General features: G+C 39.0%; 1 protein-coding gene and 1 long non-coding RNA gene across 3 annotated transcripts in view; both read left to right on the top strand.

Moving 5' to 3' along the window:
- The first annotated feature begins 10499 nt into the window (after positions 1-10499).
- The window catches only part of SH3GL3 (SH3 domain containing GRB2 like 3, endophilin A3), a 58195-nt gene continuing 50468 nt past the window's right edge, over positions 10500-18226 (top strand). For both annotated transcript variants that reach the window (XM_049812207.1, XM_049812209.1), the window contains exon 1: positions 10500-10673. In XM_049812207.1, the coding sequence (XP_049668164.1) occupies positions 10629-10673 (45 nt within the window). In that variant the 5' untranslated portion in view covers positions 10500-10628. The remainder of the gene's footprint in view (positions 10674-18226) is intronic.
- Positions 13803-16784, top strand: LOC126043573 (uncharacterized). The gene is made up of 3 exons (XR_007507473.1): positions 13803-13865; positions 14076-14231; positions 16341-16784. It is a non-coding gene; the product is annotated as an uncharacterized LOC126043573 (long non-coding RNA).

Raw genomic sequence — 18226 nt, forward strand, 5'->3', positions numbered from 1 at the left:
AGAATTTTTAAAATGTTGTTATTTTTATAGTCTGATCTTCATGAAAAGTGTCATATTTTAAAATTCTATAGGCAGAAACATTAAGAAAAAATCAAACCACAACTGAAAATAGTGACAAAAGGGAAAGGCTAGACTTCGTGTTATATTTTGAAAATTCTCTCTGCCAGTCACCAAGCAAGGTAGATTTTGGAAGGCAAGACTCTAAGTCCACCAAAATTAATAGAAGTACTGTCTTTGATTTCAGTGGGCTTCACATCACACCCTTCACTAAAGTATACTCTGACAGCCTTACACACTCTCTTTACTGCATTTTATTTGAATGAAAAGTAAAAGCTAATGCAAGTGTCAAGAGAAAAACAATGAAAAATTAAACAGGTGATACAGACCTGTTTGTTGAACAAATTATGAAGGAGGTAGCTAAGTATCTTGGGGGCGGGCGGGGGGGAGGAAAAATGCAGATATTATTTGAATAATTATGTTTAAAATAATGAAGTGTATCAAAGGTATGTACAAGATGTCCAGAATGCCACCATAGGATTTTGATCATAGATTAATTCCAAAACACAGTATTCTAGAATTTGTCATCAAAATCCTTCGATACAGAAATTAAAAAGTTCTAAATGGCATGATGCATTTTTCTCATTATATGAATACAATACAGGGTATACCTTCCTATATTCTTTAAGTACGTTTTAGTTTAAAAAGAAGATTGGTATATAGAATTAAGTTAACTTCATGACTGATTTTCCCCACATCTGTTTTGCATAGTGGTTTTAATTTTAGGATTTACCACCACCACAACCCCTTTCCTCGTGAAGCAGGCAGTGGAAGATCACTGCCATCTACAGATTGGAGATAGCATCACTAATATTAGAGTAAATTGTTTGAACAGTTTCTCTCATGTTGGAACATTTTTCTCTCTTTGCCTTGAGCACTTATCTTCTCAACCACTCCTTCCCCTTAAAAAAACCCCACAAAGTCACCCAACACACACTATTTTCTCTGTGGCACCCTGGTCATAATCACCCTCATTAAAGCAAAAGCATAGTAGTTTAAGAATCTTAGAAGCACTGTGATGTTTTAAGTCAAAGTTGAAGGGGGGGGGCGGGGGGGGGGGGGAGAAAGAAAAAAAAAAAAGGCCAGATTCACAAATGTGCTTTCCATTACCTAGTATATATGTCAAAACTTAGTATACATGTCAAAATTATAAATGGCTTCTTGCAGATTTCTCAGATAGCAGCTGAGAAAAAGAACAAACTCTGTGGACATTTGTATAAATGGATTGAGTAAGTGGGTACCTGCTTTCCAAGTATCAGTACCTGGGTCATATTTGCAAGACCACCTATCAGAAAAAACAAGCAAGTATGGCACTGTAGGAAGAGCAGAGATATAGATTAAGCTCAATTTAATCCCCATCTTTTATTTTCTTCCTCCAAAGAAGGGAGTAAAAAAAAAATCTGATAAAGCTTCATGCTATTTTTATTTATTGCAGAACCACACCTTTGCAGCACATTGAAACCTATTACATGTAACATAACAGTAAAATGGAAAAATAATAAAATTCATCATTCCCCTCCAGTATCCTCCATATTCAGATAGAAAGTTTTTAATTGCAAGGAAAACTTCTATCAAAAAAGTCAGACATCAGTTATTAATATACAGTAGCTGTCACTATTTTTTAATCTCTTCGAATGTATGCTGTTTCACTGAATCCTTGAAACTAGTGCATATCTGACAACATTAAAAAATATTAGAATCACAGATTAGGCAAATTAAAAGTGGTCCAGTGTCTACAGTAAGGTTGATTTATCAGCTTGCATAAAATTTCTACCATGTTATACTTGGCACAGTAAAGAAATTGATAAGCAGAACCAAAAAGAACCTAAGAAGATATGACTGATTTCCCACTGATATATCTAAGTGTAGGATTAGACTCACTGAAATTATTTTTAACTATGACTTGAGAATTTAAATCTGCAAGAGATCACACAGCTGGAATAGCTAGGTTAAAAAAAATAAGGGATAAGTTAAATGCAGTAGGGTTAAAGAAATCTGTAACTGCAGGGGATTTCAGCCACTGTCTGCCCCAATATTCTTCCTCATGCACTGGAGAAACTCTTCTTATTTACTTCCCCAGGTGAGAGAAATTCCCTGGCTTGTTTCCCCTGTTGTCGGTATATCATCCTAGAAGCCAGAGTAGAATTTTGCTTTGATTTGGGAGTCCATTACACCTTGATAATATGATTGCTTCAAGGAACATGTTCTGGTACGTACGACATGCTTTTACCTGTACTAACAGCACCAAACAACTGTAAGTCTATTGCTGGAGAAGTTCAAGCAATAATCTGGTCCGATATCGTGAAGGAGAGGTCTCTGACTCCAAAAAGCTCTCCATCATTGTTTTGCAGGACCAGTTTCCTCTTTAAAATGCTGTGCCCACTGAATTGCAGAAGAATATACAGCTGGCTTCCTTAAAAACTTTTGAAAATTCAAACCCCAGTTCACAAGAGCAGCTTTCAGAAAATACAGGCTGAAAGTTTGGGCCACGCTGAAGTCAGTGGCAAAAGTTCTGTCAGCTTCACTAGGGTCAGAATTTCATTCACGATATTGATTCAGCTGCTACCTTTAAATACAACAGTTTTCAGGTCGTTTCTACAGAAAGTCAGTCTGAGGTGTGTTTATTATTTTAAACTACTCAATTTCTTTAGAAAAGTAAATATCTGAGTACCTTTAAATTTCAACAAGCAAGCTAGGAAGTCTGTCAGGAGGCATGCCCATTTAACACATTTTTAACATATATTTAATTGAAATAGTTATCTGGTAACTATGCAATGAAAGCTGTGCTTTTTTTCCCCCAGTTGCTCTCAAAGGGCGTTTCTGTGCATAGCCAGAAGGTGGCATTCATGGTTAACAGTCAAATTAATATTTGCTATTTCTCCTTTGCATATGAGGGAGGGGAGAAAAAGGTTTCTTAGTATAGTGGCAATTACTCAATTAACCATGATGTTTAAACGAATGCAATAAATTTGATTTATGTATTCTTTGTTTTACAAGGAGTGGCAGAGTTATCCAGTAGTAGACATTAATCTTCATGACGAGACAGCAGGGACCTGGCAAGTTGTATTCATCTTCCTGTAAAGTATTTGATAGTAAAAGTCCTTGTCTTCAGTTATGTCATTTTGTTCCTCCAAATAAGCCAGTTACCAATAATTCTTTGACCACTATAATACCCAGTGTTATCAGAACAGTTAGGAAATTCCAGGAAAAAAAAATACTGAATTTTATCCAGTCAATGAATCTTAATCAGATTTTTCAAAGTCTGATCATTCCCATTTGTGATCCAGTCGGTCTATGGAGTATTGCCATATTTAACATCTGTGTCACATCATGCCTTTCCTGTTGCCTCATTGATCAACAGACAACATGTGATGATTCCCAGATGTTCAAACATGGCAGATCCCAAAAGACCTATTAAATTACACTGAAAGCAAAACAACATCCATGCTGTAAAAGTTTTGTTAAAATCAGGTATGTCTGAATATTCACAAACTTGCTACAAGGTACTTACTGATATTCAAATTGCTTTTAAACATCAGTCAAATTCTTTGAACTGTCCACATTGTGTATTATGTAAGGATACTGTGTCACAGAGTTGATACAACTTTCCGCCCTGTAATATGAAGCAACTTGAAATAGAATTAGGCATATATTTATACATGGAGAAGATAAACCACTGGATTTTTTACTTTATTTTATTTTTGACTGTTTGTCTCCTTTTATTACATACAGTCTGTGTTCTTTCAGATTTTTACTCAGATTTCTTACTGATTTTATGTGGTTTTTTCTCTGATAAAGCTGAATAAATTATTATCAAAGAAGCTTGTGCATTGCATTCCCTAACCAAGGCAAGGCAGCACATGTTGTTCTTCAATGTGTCCTTTTTCCACTGAAAAGGATCATTATAAAGGCCAAAACTTACTAAGATGATACTTAAAGCTTTGTTCTATAACTGAAGAGCAGTTAACTGAAATTCTAGATTGGATTTCAAATAGTAAATGTAATCCAGTTTATGCCGGAGTGCTACAAAATTCTGCTTCGAAACAGTCCTCACCATTTATGATACAGTAGTTTTAACATGAAGATGAATATCTTTTATATCTTCCTGAAGTGAGCGTTACTCTTCTAGTGACATTTCAATTTCAAATTTTGTGCTGCCATTGTCAACAATGAGAATGTCATCACTTTATGATGAACACAGACAGCTGCGTGCAGAAAATTAGTAGCTCTATTTTGTCACTTGTGAAATAGCAGCACAGAACTCAGGTGAAAAATCAGAGCAACATTTTTGCCTATTACCATACTGACTAGTTTTAATTTACAGTTTATTTTGCCTTACTCTTTAATAAGAAGGAACATAGCTATTTTAGAAAGGCCAGCAAAAAGAGGGGTGTTCCTTCTGTGATTATTTCTGATACACCAACATTTGTTTTTCTCTTAAACGAAATAAGTTTTTAAAAGAGGTTGATTTTTCTTCCCCAGAAAAGAGGTTAAGAAATTTCAGTTCAGAAATGGTTATGAATTTCTTTTTGGTATTTTCCAATAGAAAAGGGGGTGTTTTTTTCCTTATCCTTAGTGGAAAAAAAATGTGGGTCCGTTTCACAACCCAGCCTTTTCTCGTGGATTTGTTACCTTGCTGTACCTCCATGAAGAAGCTCTGCGGGGCAACAGCCTGCTCCAGTTCCCCCTCGCTGGCCGGGCTCCTGGGTAGACTACACCACCCACAGTGCAGTAGGCTACACCCCCGACCAAACCCACGAAGAGAGGCCCGCCTTGGTGCGCACATGGCCACAGATGATGTAGTCCCCCGAGGGAACACGGCCAGGAAGGGAGGCTCAAGCGGGCAAACCAGGTGCTTGTGCGAAGGAATGCCGCTGCACTGAAAACAACGAGATTTGAAGTTTAAACGACGGTTTTTCTGATTTGGTCAGAAAACTGAAATATTTCCATTTAGGATAGACCTACCCAAAGGAAAACTTCTTACAGTTTTGGTTTTTGTTTTGTTTTTTTTTTTTTTTTTTTCCCAACGGTTTATCAGGTTAGAAATCTCAAGCATGGAGGAACTAAAAATGTTCTGAGTATGCAGGATTAGCACTAACTAATACTCTATTATTTCCAGATTTGTCTCCACTGTGGACTAATTTTGGACATTCACATCTTTATTCTAATTTACACGTGTAACTAATTTTTGTAGAACAGTCTAGAGTTGCCTGTGAGCACTGAGTGCCTAGGTGTATGTTAATAGTAAAAGCTAATTTTTTTTTACTGTTACCAGAAACAACATAGGCACCTTGAATTTGCAAGATCTCCAAGCAGGAGCTCTTACGGAGTTCATCCACATAGTATAATTCACAAGATTAGGAGTGCAAAATTTTTACAAGCTGAGTGTGACAGAGCTGCATACACAAAAAGTAGAATGTTGAGTTTTCAAAATTAGGGTACCTACTTAGATTAGCCACATATGTAACTTTAAAAAATACCTATATCTAAATTTTAAGTTCAGCATCTAAAATGTTTGTATGTCTTTTTAAAAGAAACATGTAATTAGAACTATATTTATTAATTAATGGCGTAAAACCTAACAAGCTTTTGTTTTGTTGTTGACACTTGCAGAACAACAGCCAAAGATTTAGGAAAGTAAGCGAGGATAGAACGTATCTGCAGGATGATGGAGAATCATGTGGAATACAAACACAGGAAGGAGACAAGAAGAGAAGCAAAGATCTGGATAATGGTAACATATGGAAAGTCAGCTTGAGAAGAACAATCACGTATGCCAAAAATAATTCACTAGTTACATTTAGTTAGAAGATCTGGGGAGCAAACATAAGCATCCTAAACAAATGAAGTAGGTTAGCCAGAGTGTCTACTGGCCCCAGGGTCACATATTCCGGCTCTAACTGCCAGCAGCGGCCGTGTGGAACGGGATGCTTTCCAAGTTCTGGCCAGTGCCGGCTGTGTAGAGAAGACTGTCTGTTCTTTTCCCATTCTCATGAAATGTATACTGCAATGCAAAGCCATGTCAGAAATACCTGAGCTAGTTTATCTGCACAGAGCGTGCTATGACATGTAGAATTTCTTGGTTATGTTCTAGAAGCAAAACCACAGTGTTAGTCTGCTCCTGTACATGAACATATTTTCATATCACCAACTTTAAATTTAATTTTAAATAATTGTTTCATTTAAGGATATAGAAAGGGTGCTAAAACAGGGTCATGAGATGTCCTTACTCTTGGGCATTTTTTTGCATCAGGAGTCTCTTCTGATTTTGTTTTTGGGTAGTTTGCCATTGGCATTGTTCTCGCAGCGTCAGCTTTCAGGTCTGTCCTGCAACATCAAATGTTGGAGCTGACACCAGGAAAATAATTAAATGGATGAAATTTGTGACCAATTTCATCCAGCGTTGTAGTCCTTTGGATTTCACTCTGGAACACTATGTTGTACATTACTTCATTTACTTGGGTAAATATTCAAGTATCAGTGTCAATTCAGTTTAGTATTCCCCTCTTTTTTTCTAGAATCATCAAATCAGATGAACTCCCACCTTGCTAGAAGAGCACACAACCTTATATCTGAGCCTGCTTTATTTTTAAAGCTTTCTACAAGTTTGCTCTTGTGGAGTGGGGTATTGGCCAACTGTTCTTTCAAATGGCATAATTTTCCTAGAATGCTTATTTTCTAAGCGCTAGTTTTCAAATGTATTCTTTTCCTGTGACAAAAAAAAAACCCACAGCTTATGACCACAGTTTTAACAACTAACATGAAAAACTAACCAGGTAATCTGCACTGCCATTAAATACATATAGTCCTTATGGACCATTAGTGGCTATCACACCTGTTCCTGAGAGTCTTGCTCACTTTTGTTTGTCTAACTCTTCACCCCTTCTCTCCTATTCAACATAGTCCTGTGGATGTACCATTTCTGATGTAGCAATTTTTTTTTTCAAGATGAAAGCCACAAAAGCCTATAGAAATTTAAGGGTTTGGGTTTTTTTTTGTTGTTTGGGGTTTTGTTTTTTGTTTGTTTGTTGTTGTTTTTTTTTTTTTTTGCTTTTGCTCTCCTTCCCCATTGCCAGTATTTTGAAGGTGAAGTTTGAGAAATCAGAATTCCTCAACATCTAGAGAATTCACGTGTAGTTTCCATTTATTTTTCTATTATGAATCCAGATTTTGGGGTTGCTAATCTCCAATTCAACTACAGATGAAAACCTCCCTTATGGGTTTCTCAATGACCTCAGTCCTGGTAAGCAATAACTTGGTTACTCATTAGGCTGGTTTCCCCTGTAGTTATTCTTGTCCTGGATCAGGTGAATACATCCAAAGTCTCCTTCTAATGCCATGTGTAGAAATTTATGCAAGGTAAGCTGATGAACAGTAACTTGTTTTGGATATTTAAGCCTTAAGGAATAAATAAGTGCTTTACTTGGGTAGTCAGTGTGGCCCAGAATCAAATCCAATAGAATTTCATCACAAACTCATCTTTCCTCCCCTTTTTGATGTTTTCTTTTGTGGCAGTAACTACCAAAGACCCAGATCACATTTCACTGACAGATTTCTCATTATTTTTAAGAGACACTCAGGCAAACATGGATGTAGTCGGCTTCAAATTCCAAGTAATTTCAACTGCTAAGATGCCTCTGGATGATTTTTTAAATATTTCTAGTTGTCATTCTGCTGAAATACTTCATATGGCTGCTATTGCAATTTCAGCTCTTACAGGTAAGGTAATTTGTTCACTGAAAACCAAATGCCTATAAGGTTGTTTGCCACATCTTAAGACTGCGTTTCTGCTGACTGTGTTTTTTACTTAGTATTAGCCACACTGAAGTCCACGTGAATTACGAATTTATCCATTTATCCAAGTATCTGTCTTGTTTGAATTTCACAGGACCAATTTTCAAGCCCATCTCTCCAATCTACGTAGCCAGTGCATATTTTCTAGTTACTGCTTTGATTTGAGCCCAGTTAGGAGTTCTCAGTTTGTACAAGTTTCACCATCCTTTTTAGCACATCTGCTTCAATAACAATAACATGTTGGAGCTATCATCTGTTGTTCTCATGTACTTCGAGATTTCCTGAGTAGCGGGACTATAATTGTTGTTTAAATACCCAGACATCTAGAAGTTTTGCCCCTGAAGGCCTCCTCTTTCCCAGACTCTGTGAAGCATCTTTCACCATGCCCATGGAGTACTATGCCCTGGCCTGTCTTCTCCTTTTAACAGTTCTTTTTAATAGAAGCTTTTTTCCCATCATGTCAGCATTTATCTGAACCACTTCCCACATTTTTGTACTGTCTCCGATTTCCCTCATTTTACAGACTGAATTAGTGACTTTTTGTAAAACTTGAGGAATGTCATCCAGCAAATCACAATCTTTTTTTCCATGAGATATAACTATGTGATTATAAAGGTCTTAGATACTGCTTAGCCAACGTATGTTATTGTCTACAAGCTGTAACTTTTGCTTGTATCTGAACTGAATACCAGTCTCTTTTTCAGGCTGTCTCTACCAAATCATTAACACCTGGACCATTGAAGCCAGCTCACTAATTAGGTTTTCACCTTGTCTGTATCATTGAGAAGTTAGGCTATGAAGTTGAATTTCCACAGGGCATTTCCCACTTGCAAATTCTTGTATCACTTCAGCAGAGACAACATGGCTGCTATCCTTGGGTTACAAGCAGGATAAAAAAAAAAAAAAAAAAGGAACTTGTAGACATACAGCCTTACTCAAGTTCTTTATCTAATTCAATTTTATAGCTAACTGCCACAGTGACTGCATAATCCATTGATTCCCCTCCACAGTGACTTATTTCAAAGTCCTTCCTTCTTCCCTTCTTTAAGAAAGGGTCCACCCTTTCTTAAAGCTGAAGATTGGCCACAGCCACCTTCTCTCCCTAATTCCATGGTACACTAAGAGGTTGCTTTAATACCTTTTACAGAACTCCCATTTCTTAGTGTAGGCCTTACTTTCTCACCTGAGATCTCTACAAATGTGTTCCTAATTTAAGCCATAACCAATTTTGCCTGCACAGTTAACATCGTGCTGCCTGCTTCAGTTAGGAGGAGAAATTGGTACTGAAATCAGGTGCCTGTGGTGTAATCATGGTAAAGAGGCTGAAAATGCTCTTTCCGTAGTTACAGGTGGCCCCAGATAGCATGGTGATCGCAGACCTCTTTCAAACATTACTTGGTCCAAAAACCTGGAAGGACTTCGCCTTAGAGTTTGTCTTCCAGAGCGAATGTTGGCTGGTACTATCCTCTTTGCTTTCTCTTTTGTCTCTTCTGCCTCTGGGGTACAGAGAGTCCTTTGTCAAATAATAGCCAGTAGGAGTTCCTTAACTCATGAATATGTCTGCCTTTACACTTTGTTTCACAGTGGTATATCATTGTTTCTAACAGACGAGACAGTGATTCCTTTCTCCCAGTTTATAACGTAACAATTACTTACTTTTGCCATTGTCCTCTTTGCTATTATAAAGAAGTAACTATAACGCACCTTTCTTTCCCAACCCAATAAAAATGCACTAAGCACGACAGCGAGTAACGCGAAGAGCCTTGCTGCAGCCAGCAAAGGTTCTCTCTAAACTGCTTCCCAGGTCCAGGCGCAAGTTTCGGCTGAATCATAACTCCCAAGTGATCTTACGGCCAGGATCGAGCAGCACATCGCAGAGCGTATCTTCCCCAGAATCTAAGTGTAGTCTGGAAGTGCTTTACCGCTGCAGGCATAACCACATCGCATATTCGTATCTGCACATTGCTCGTTCGCAATCATATTCAAGCATACAATGAATCCATCCGGTAACAACCAAGCAAACAACCACACCATTCTTTCAGCGCAGCTCTTTCTAGTACATCTGCTCCCCCGGGAGGGAGGCGGTCGGCGGGGGACTGCGCCTTTCCGAGCCTTGAGCAGCGTAAACGCAGCTATGGAGTCAAACTACCAAGTGGATTTTGCTCTGATGCGCAGCATCCGCCAATCCTGTTCTGCACCGCTGCAAGAGCTTCTGCGTGTTAAAAGCTCCAAATAAATTACCACCTCTAGCAATAGGTCTGAGGTGAACGAGCGCAGCTAAAGATGCTACGGGGAAACACAAGGAACGCGACCCACAAGGAGAAAATTGGAGCCTTGTTAGAAACAGGACTAGCTAGCGGCAGTCAGAGAGCTAACAGGCCCTTTGGTGCTTTAGCAAGTGCCCCGCGGCTCGGAGGGTGCCCCTGCCGCGGCCGCCGTCCCACCTGCACGCAGGGACCCTCTCGGCTTCCCGTCCTCCCCCCCCCCCGCCCCGTTCCCCTTCTCCGCTGTCTCCATGCAACATCGCGGCGTGGGCGTCGTCGAGCGCTCTCATTTGCATAGCGCCCGCCAGCGGCCAATGGGCCGGCGACTACGGCTCTGTCATTTGCATGGGCCCCGGCGGCGGCCAATGGGGCGGCAGCCGCCGAGCCCGCTTGGAAGGCGATGTTTCCCTCTGCGCGGGGCGCCGGGGCTGTAGGTGCGGGTGACACAGCGAGAGGCCGGGCCGGCCGCTCGGCCTGGGCAGCGCCGCCGCCTCGGGCAGCCGCGGGGGAAAGATGTCGGTGGCGGGGCTCAAGAAGCAGTTTCACAAAGCCAGCCAGGTAAGGGGAGCGGTTCCCGGGGCCGGAGCGGCGGCAGAGCCCTGGAGGGGGCTTTGCTGCTGATGGGTGGCTCGCCCTGCGCCCGCTGCCGGCCGGCCGGCCGGCCGGCCGCCCGCCCGCCGCAAGGCGCCGCGGATTCCTCGACCTTCTCCTTCTAGCTGGCGGCATCGCTCTCTGGCACCCCGAGGAGCGTTGGCTTCAGCTCTGCCTCTGGGTCCTCCCTTTTATTATTGCCTCTGGCGTTGATCCTTGCGGGAGAGGGTTGCCTTTCTCCTTCTTCTGCTTGGGGCTTCGGGTCTTCCTTCTAGGTATTAACACTCGTTATTTCGTGCTGGGTTTGTGTTCGTACTCCGAGGCCTCAGTTAAAGGTGCAGGCTGTAGGGTACGAGCTTTCCCTAACGAGTTCATTGTGGTGTTCTTCCACAAAGTACTGGTTTATTACCCTACCTGGCATACCGTGGGTTTGTCCTGTAGGGGGTATCGTATGTTTCTAGAGTTTTCCCTCCTTTTCTAGATGCTGTACTCGTTATCTTTTCCTGGGTGAACCTTCATCCTTTCCTGACCCTTTTCTCTCCTGTTCTCCTTTCTAACGTGCTTCTCTTTCATACTTTCACTGATTTCTCTAAAGAGAGAAACCGCTTTCTGTCAGGCAGGTGGACTGGTTGCATTACACAGCACGAGAGTGCCGACCCAAAGCCCCACGTTGGTGTGGTAGCTTCGGGAAGCGGCAGCGGTGGGATTCTTCTCGCTGAAGGTGTTTGGAAGCCTCAGATGCTTCGCTTGCTTATTCCAAGCCTGAGAGATCTGTATTTCTATTGGTTTTCATAAATAATAATGGTAATACTGAAATCGGTGTCTGTAACCTATTCAGTCAGATGGGACAACTGTTCTTGTCTTGGTGAGAGTGGAGAAAATAAAGGTTCATTGAGTGCTTAGCTGTCATCTTTGTAGGTCCTCCTTCAGATATTTGGCTTGTCAGCAGCCCAAATGCAGAATGTGCGCTTTGTTTGGACATAGATGCTAAGTATTTTTATCTAATGCTTATTTTCAGTAGTGTTCTTTCTTTCATGTTTTGTACATATCTTGAAGAATGTCACGAATCTGTATCCTTTAGTTAACTTTCACTGTCCCTTTGAGAAAATGTGGGACTTCCAGGGTAAACAAATCCAAGGACAATTTATAAAAGGTTTTGGCTTGTTTTGCACCTAACTTATGCTGGTAAGTGATGCAGCCTTTCCTACGGTGAGTTTGTAACTCAAGAAACAGAAGGTATTTAACTGAGGAAGTTAGAGAGGTAACCACAACAAGTGCTGTCTCATCTGGCAACTGGTAACAGTGCAAGTTGCTTAATCCTGCCCGGATGTCAGGTAAACATAAAAAAAAAAAAAAAAAAAAGAGGAAAAAAGGAGGGAGGGAATCTGATAAAGGTAGTACTAATGGCAAAAAGGAACAATAGAATATGTTGAAGTTGACTGTACATTTATTGAAAATTTGTGGTATGGCTTCCAGTATTCATGACAGTGAGGAACTGCCATGCATAACTCAGATAATATTCTTCTCAGGGTGGGCCAAAGGTAAAGTTTCCACTTATTTTCAAATGCAGGACTGAGCAAGGAATTGAAAGTAAGTTGACACAAAAAGGCTCTCTTCAGGGAAAGAAAGACTGTTTAGTAGGAGATTAATGTGCAGGAAAAAGATACTGGAATTGGATTTTTTCGGTGCTTGAGGAAACACAAGACGCTTCTTAAGATCTTATTCTGGAACAATTCAGATAAGATGTTGGTCAAAGTAGTAGTGGAAAAAATAACAGAAGAAATAGCATGTATAGAGTTGATCAAAAACATCCAGGTCTAAATCACTGATTTGTTTATCCCTGATGCACAGACACACAGTCATGCCCATATGCATAAAGGTACGAACTAAACAATTGTTGAAACTAAAAAAAAAATAAAATAGAACATGCAAAATGGAAATATTGGCAATCCATCTTTTAGCTAAATTCTTTTACAAAAATGCTAAAACAAGCAAATGCAGAGCATGAAAGAGGTTTTTCTCAACAGAACATTTGCTAAATCTCTTAAGTACTGTAGGATCTACTTAAGGAGACATATACCTTTGTGTATTGAACGGATGAAGGATGCCAAGGGTAACTGTTAACAGCAGAGACAGGCATTGCTTGGGGAAAGAATGAAATTAATTCCTTTAGTGTTCCCAAAGGAGAATGGGGGCAGATGACAAAAACTGGCAAATTTCCCAGAGGACACTGAGGAATACTGAAGGGAATGAGACTTGTGCCAGGACATGTGATTAAGGAATAAGAATAATATTTGAAGGCTGACAGAACCTGAAGACAAAACATCTGAAGGGTGAAGCAAGTGGTTTAAGGTAGTGTGTATTTAACAATTCATTCAGAAGTGGGAATAAATATCAAAGAAGTTACAAGATCCATATATTTTCAAAAGATACTATTTCCATGTTAAAATACATTTCTATTTAACTGAAATAAACCACAATTTTAACTGAAATATAGAGTAATATAGATGTATAGTTACAGAAAGATTAAGTACAATAAAATAAATGGAGTTATTCTGTAACTCTGTACACTCTAACTGAACCACTTTACTGTTGCAGAACTGTTTTTGCAAAAGAAATGCATTTCGGTTTTGTTTTTGTAAAAAGCCTGCCTCTTCTGTGTGTCTTTATGTACAGCTTTTGTGTTAACTAGCGGTGATCACCTTTGTGTGTGTAGGCTTAGTTTAGAGATTCCAGGAAAAAAGCAAACGATACTTACGATTTTATACATGCAGTTGGGGTTTCCGAGATGTTTGTCTGGTGCATGTCAGCTTGATTTATCTAAAGTTACAGTTAAGTAAATAAGTGTTTGCTTTATAAAAGGTCAGCAGCTAACTTGTTATGGTTACTAAAGCCATCACCAAAATCAGGCATGACATGCTATTGCAGACTTGGTGTATTAAAAAGTCACCATGTGTCTGTTTGTAATCCATTAATTCACAGTAAGTGATCTTGATGGTTTTCTCCTAGAATTTTTTACCTGATTGTATTATTTTTTTTCCACTGAAAACAGCACATGTGTATACTTTTTCACCAAAGTATCTGGTAGTGAGATTCAGAAGACAACTGTTGAGTTACGAGCATCTGTTGGAATTATTGCAGTAAAGTCTGCACCCCAGAGTGAGTGGCATTTTAACTATTTTTCTATATATTCCAATATATAAAGATGCAATTCTACTCCATTATCTGTTCCCTAATAATTGCTTCCTCTGGCATCACAGAACTGATAGACCCAAAGCTTATATATAACCCAAAGGTTATATATCTGTTATGTAATAGATAATAGCTTTCAGGTACACTAGACTTTTCTTTACTATGCTTCTTATTTAGGTTATAAGTTTAAATTGAAACACTCAAGTGGACTGGAATGAGGATGGCTTCCATTCTGTGCATTTAATATCAGCAATGATCCCTTGAGTATAACTCATTTGACTAATGAAATACCAAGCAGAACCCGTGTGGCGCCTTACCACCTCTCACTAGCTGGTAAGTGAGGGCAGGCTGCTTCTCAGAGCTGATTAACTCATGTGCAAGTCTCATGGAATTAGCTTTTTTTCTGTTTTCTAATGTATTTTCAAATAGAGGGGCTTTTAATTAGCCTTTAGGGAGCTCTGTTCATGATGAAAATTTGCCTCCTGTCACTTTCAGCCTCTGACATATCTTATCTGTTTTCCTGTTTTCAGTTTGAAACGTTTTGATGTAGGTGGGTGTATCTCTGCCTACTGTTTTTGTAGGCCTTGTTCTCATGGTGGTTGTGCATGTGGGATAACCCAGATGGTGGGAGGACTGCATCTTCTGATGCATACTGGGAGTATTTATAGAGTGGTGTTACTGTTTAGAAAAGCAGTAAGTAGAGAGTGAATAAGAAAGCCTTAATAGGCAGCAGATGCTATTATAATTTCTGCTGTGCTCTAAAACTGTAGCCAGGATAGTATCTCTGTGTAAAGATACATGATTTTTCGAAGTAGTTTGAGGCTAGTGAGCTGAGAGCTTCCCTCCCTTAGGGTGTTTTGAAAGCTTAGCCATGATGCTGGTGTAGGAAATCTGCTGTTGACCTTAAATTCACATATTTGTGTCTTTTTTTTTCTTTTTAATTAATTGTAGCTAAAGTCTGTGTACAGCAGCAGTCTCATTATCAACAGCTTATTCATAGTGTATTTCTTAGGTTTAGCTTCTCAGCAATAGTAGAAATTAATACTTCTTTGAGGAAACACATGACTGCCAATTACCGTGAATAACTTATTTGTAATGTAGGCATGAACAGTTATTGTTAGCGTATGCAGACTGGTTTCTTAAACCTTCTCCTATTGTCAGTGAAGGAGAGGGTCCCAGAGAGTGTGAATCAGGAGCTGGCTCTATTGTCTATAGATAGAGCCTAAGTGTGGGCAGATTTTCTAACTAAAACAACTAAAATGTGTTACAACTTTTTTGCCTTCTGAAAGTGATTTGACCTAGTGTAATAAAGTATATATTCTGTGCTTTCATCTCCTCATATGCTGAATGGCATTTGTCTTTTCAAGTACTGCATCTTTTTTTAGATTATTTTTTTTCTCTACTTTTTAATTTTATTTTTTTTTAACTTTTGGCTATCACCAACAGTTGCAGGAATGCTGCTTTTCCTCTCCCAGATTTCTGCTTTTACTCCATTGATTTATGTGGCATTTTGATCCAGTCTGTTGGAATGAAGACCAGATCAGAATTAAGACCTTCTTGTTCCTCAGACAGAATAAGTCTTGTGATTGGGTTCTGTTGTGGTTGTTTTTTTTTTAATTCTCCTGACTATTTTTCTTTTCTGTTATGTTGTAAGTGAATGATACTAGCCTAGACATAATATTTAAGCCTTTTTTTTTAAAGTCCATGTTGACATTGAGTTAATACAAAAAAACTTTATTTATACAAGTGCTTGTTAGCAAAGGAAGTACTTTGGTAAACTGAGGAAGAGACAAACTTTGTACAAAGAGAACCTGAACTTGCCAGTGAGACATGAAAAGAAACTCTGTATTTACTATGTGCAGATATATTTCTTTCCCAGGACTATTAGCTGTTATCATACAGTCTGTTAGAGGTACTGCCATTTCACATCTAACTTGTATTAGGCATGATGAATCCAAGACCTAGTAGACAGCGAGCGTCTATCCTGTTCCTAGTTTTTATTAGATAGTTGGATGTGCTCTTTTGCAAATCTTACAGAATTGTGAGGGTAGGATGGTGGTGAAAAGGACATTAGAATTTAGTTTATTGTCTGAGATGTTTTGAAATGGATAATTACACTTCTTATATGTGTTTCAGAAAGGAGAGTAAACCCTCAGCCACTGGCAAGGACAAAAAATAACATTCCTCTATCCTCTGTGTATATGTAGATTTCTAATTAGATGCTATCGTTTGTCTTTACCTGTGTCATGGCTAGAGACTGTTGTTATGCAATCCAGTAATTATAAAACTATAATGTAGATTATACACTGTTCATCTTAAATTTCTAAGATGATGTGAGAAGAGACCGAGGGTTTGTGTAAATCTTTGAAGACTTGTTAGTTCGTGGAGTATTTGTTGGGGTTTTTTGTGATTTTTTATTTTTTTTTTCTTTTTTCTTTTTAGGTGGAAAACAGTGCTTGCAAAAGGAGAAGTCCTCATTTTGCACTTTCTTTCAAAGCAAAATTATTAATAAAAGGGAGGGAAAAGTGATCCTGTAGCAAAGATCAGCATGGATTTGGGGGAGGGGGTTGCTGTGGAGTAAGGGGCACTCCTCTTCCTTTGGCATTAGTAAGGCTAACTCACTTAATTTTGAGTTAAATGGCTGACTTTTGGTTGTGCAGCCCTCCCTGCTTACGCTGAAGCTTGCTTCCTGGCACCAAAGTACTAGGCTAATAAGTAGGAAATAGGAAGACGGTTTCTTGTGGCATGAAGGTGATTTTCGGTATTAAAAAATATATCTGATAGAGTTGGGAGCTCATGAGATTTAGGTTTACAGTTATATTTACAGTTGTATTTATCACTTGCTAAGTAGCCTGCCAGTAAGGCATAACTGTAGCAAAAAGAAACTTCGAGTGCTTCAGTCAGCGTACAGATCAGCAGAAGATAGCAATCATATGCCTCTGCAACCTTTAACAATGCAGGTCTCAAAGCTTGCAATAGATGGATCATAATGCTGTGAATTGGGAATCTAGCAGAGGTGCAGCTACAGCTTGGAAGGAGGTTAGTTGTATTTTACACATAAAATATTTATATATAAAAGTCTGAATGGCATTGCAATAGGAAATAGTATAGCATAATGGAATGGAATCTGAACTTTCTCCTTGAATGCATCTCCTTTTATAGATTCTTGGCTTTGCCGAAGAGTTTTGCCCAGGCATCCTGAAAGTTCGAGTGAGAGCTGGCGCTCCATCCTTAACTCATGCTGTTGCCTGAGTCATTGCGGCACATGCTGGGTAATATATTGCAGTGCAGTCTCTTGAGAATCCTGCAATGCTGAAAAACAAATAGACAAGTGAAGCACAAGTAACAGCATTGCATTCAGATTTTCTTTAGCATCGTTTGCTAAGTGTTACTCGAAGTTGCTTAAATATCTTGAACATACATTTCTACCAAGAAGTTGCATTCCTGTACAGAATTTGGGACAGACTTTATAATATACAGATAGGAGGACAAATTCTGCTTAGTTATACTGCTAGAAATCTGGAATGACTCAGTGAAGGGTCTCTTGCATAGGAATGTGCAGCATAATTGTATAACTGGGAGCAGAATCTGGCCTATAAACCCTCAGTCCAAGTGCTTGCTTCCTATTAAGATAAGAAAGTTATATGTATTCAGTGGCACAATATAGCTGCAGTTCCAGAACAAACTAGTGCTGAAGAATAGAAGTGTTTTTAATACAATGTTTTGTCTGTTATGCCATCCAAACACCAACACTTTCTGTAAGCATGAATGAAATTCAAGTTACAAAATGCGTCCCATTCTTCATACCTTCTGTAAGAACCCTGTAAACCCCAAACTTTGTTTTGTAATGATATTAAGAACAAACTGCTTCTATTTATGTTAATGCCACTTTCACTCCAGTGTATTGCAAGTCTAATTCTATACTGTGTTGTGTTCTCATTGTTCATCTCTTACCTGTTTGTGGAAAGGAAGCCACTGCTGGTGTTTTATGACTAGTTGAGAATTGAAGATGCAGGTTTTAACAATACTTTTAACAAGTCCAATTAGAAAAGGGCTATCAAATGATAGATTACACCTTGCATTCTATTTTCTAGAGCCGTAGTGTCCTATCACTGTGTACATGTTTCTATTATTAAAGTTATTAAAAGTTACATGCATTGATGGGAGAATATACCAGTTGATTTCCTGCAACATCTCAAATATCAGCAGCTGTGTATGTGAAACACAAAAATAACTTGGCCTTACATGCTTTCTATTCAAAGGACAATGCCAAGCCTCTGATGAGAATTAATTCTGTTTCTGTACTACCCTAATTAAATTACTTTTTT

The sequence above is a fragment of the Accipiter gentilis genome, chromosome 10 (genome assembly GCF_929443795.1).
Source record: "Accipiter gentilis chromosome 10, bAccGen1.1, whole genome shotgun sequence".
Lineage (NCBI taxonomy): Eukaryota > Metazoa > Chordata > Aves > Accipitriformes > Accipitridae > Astur > Astur gentilis.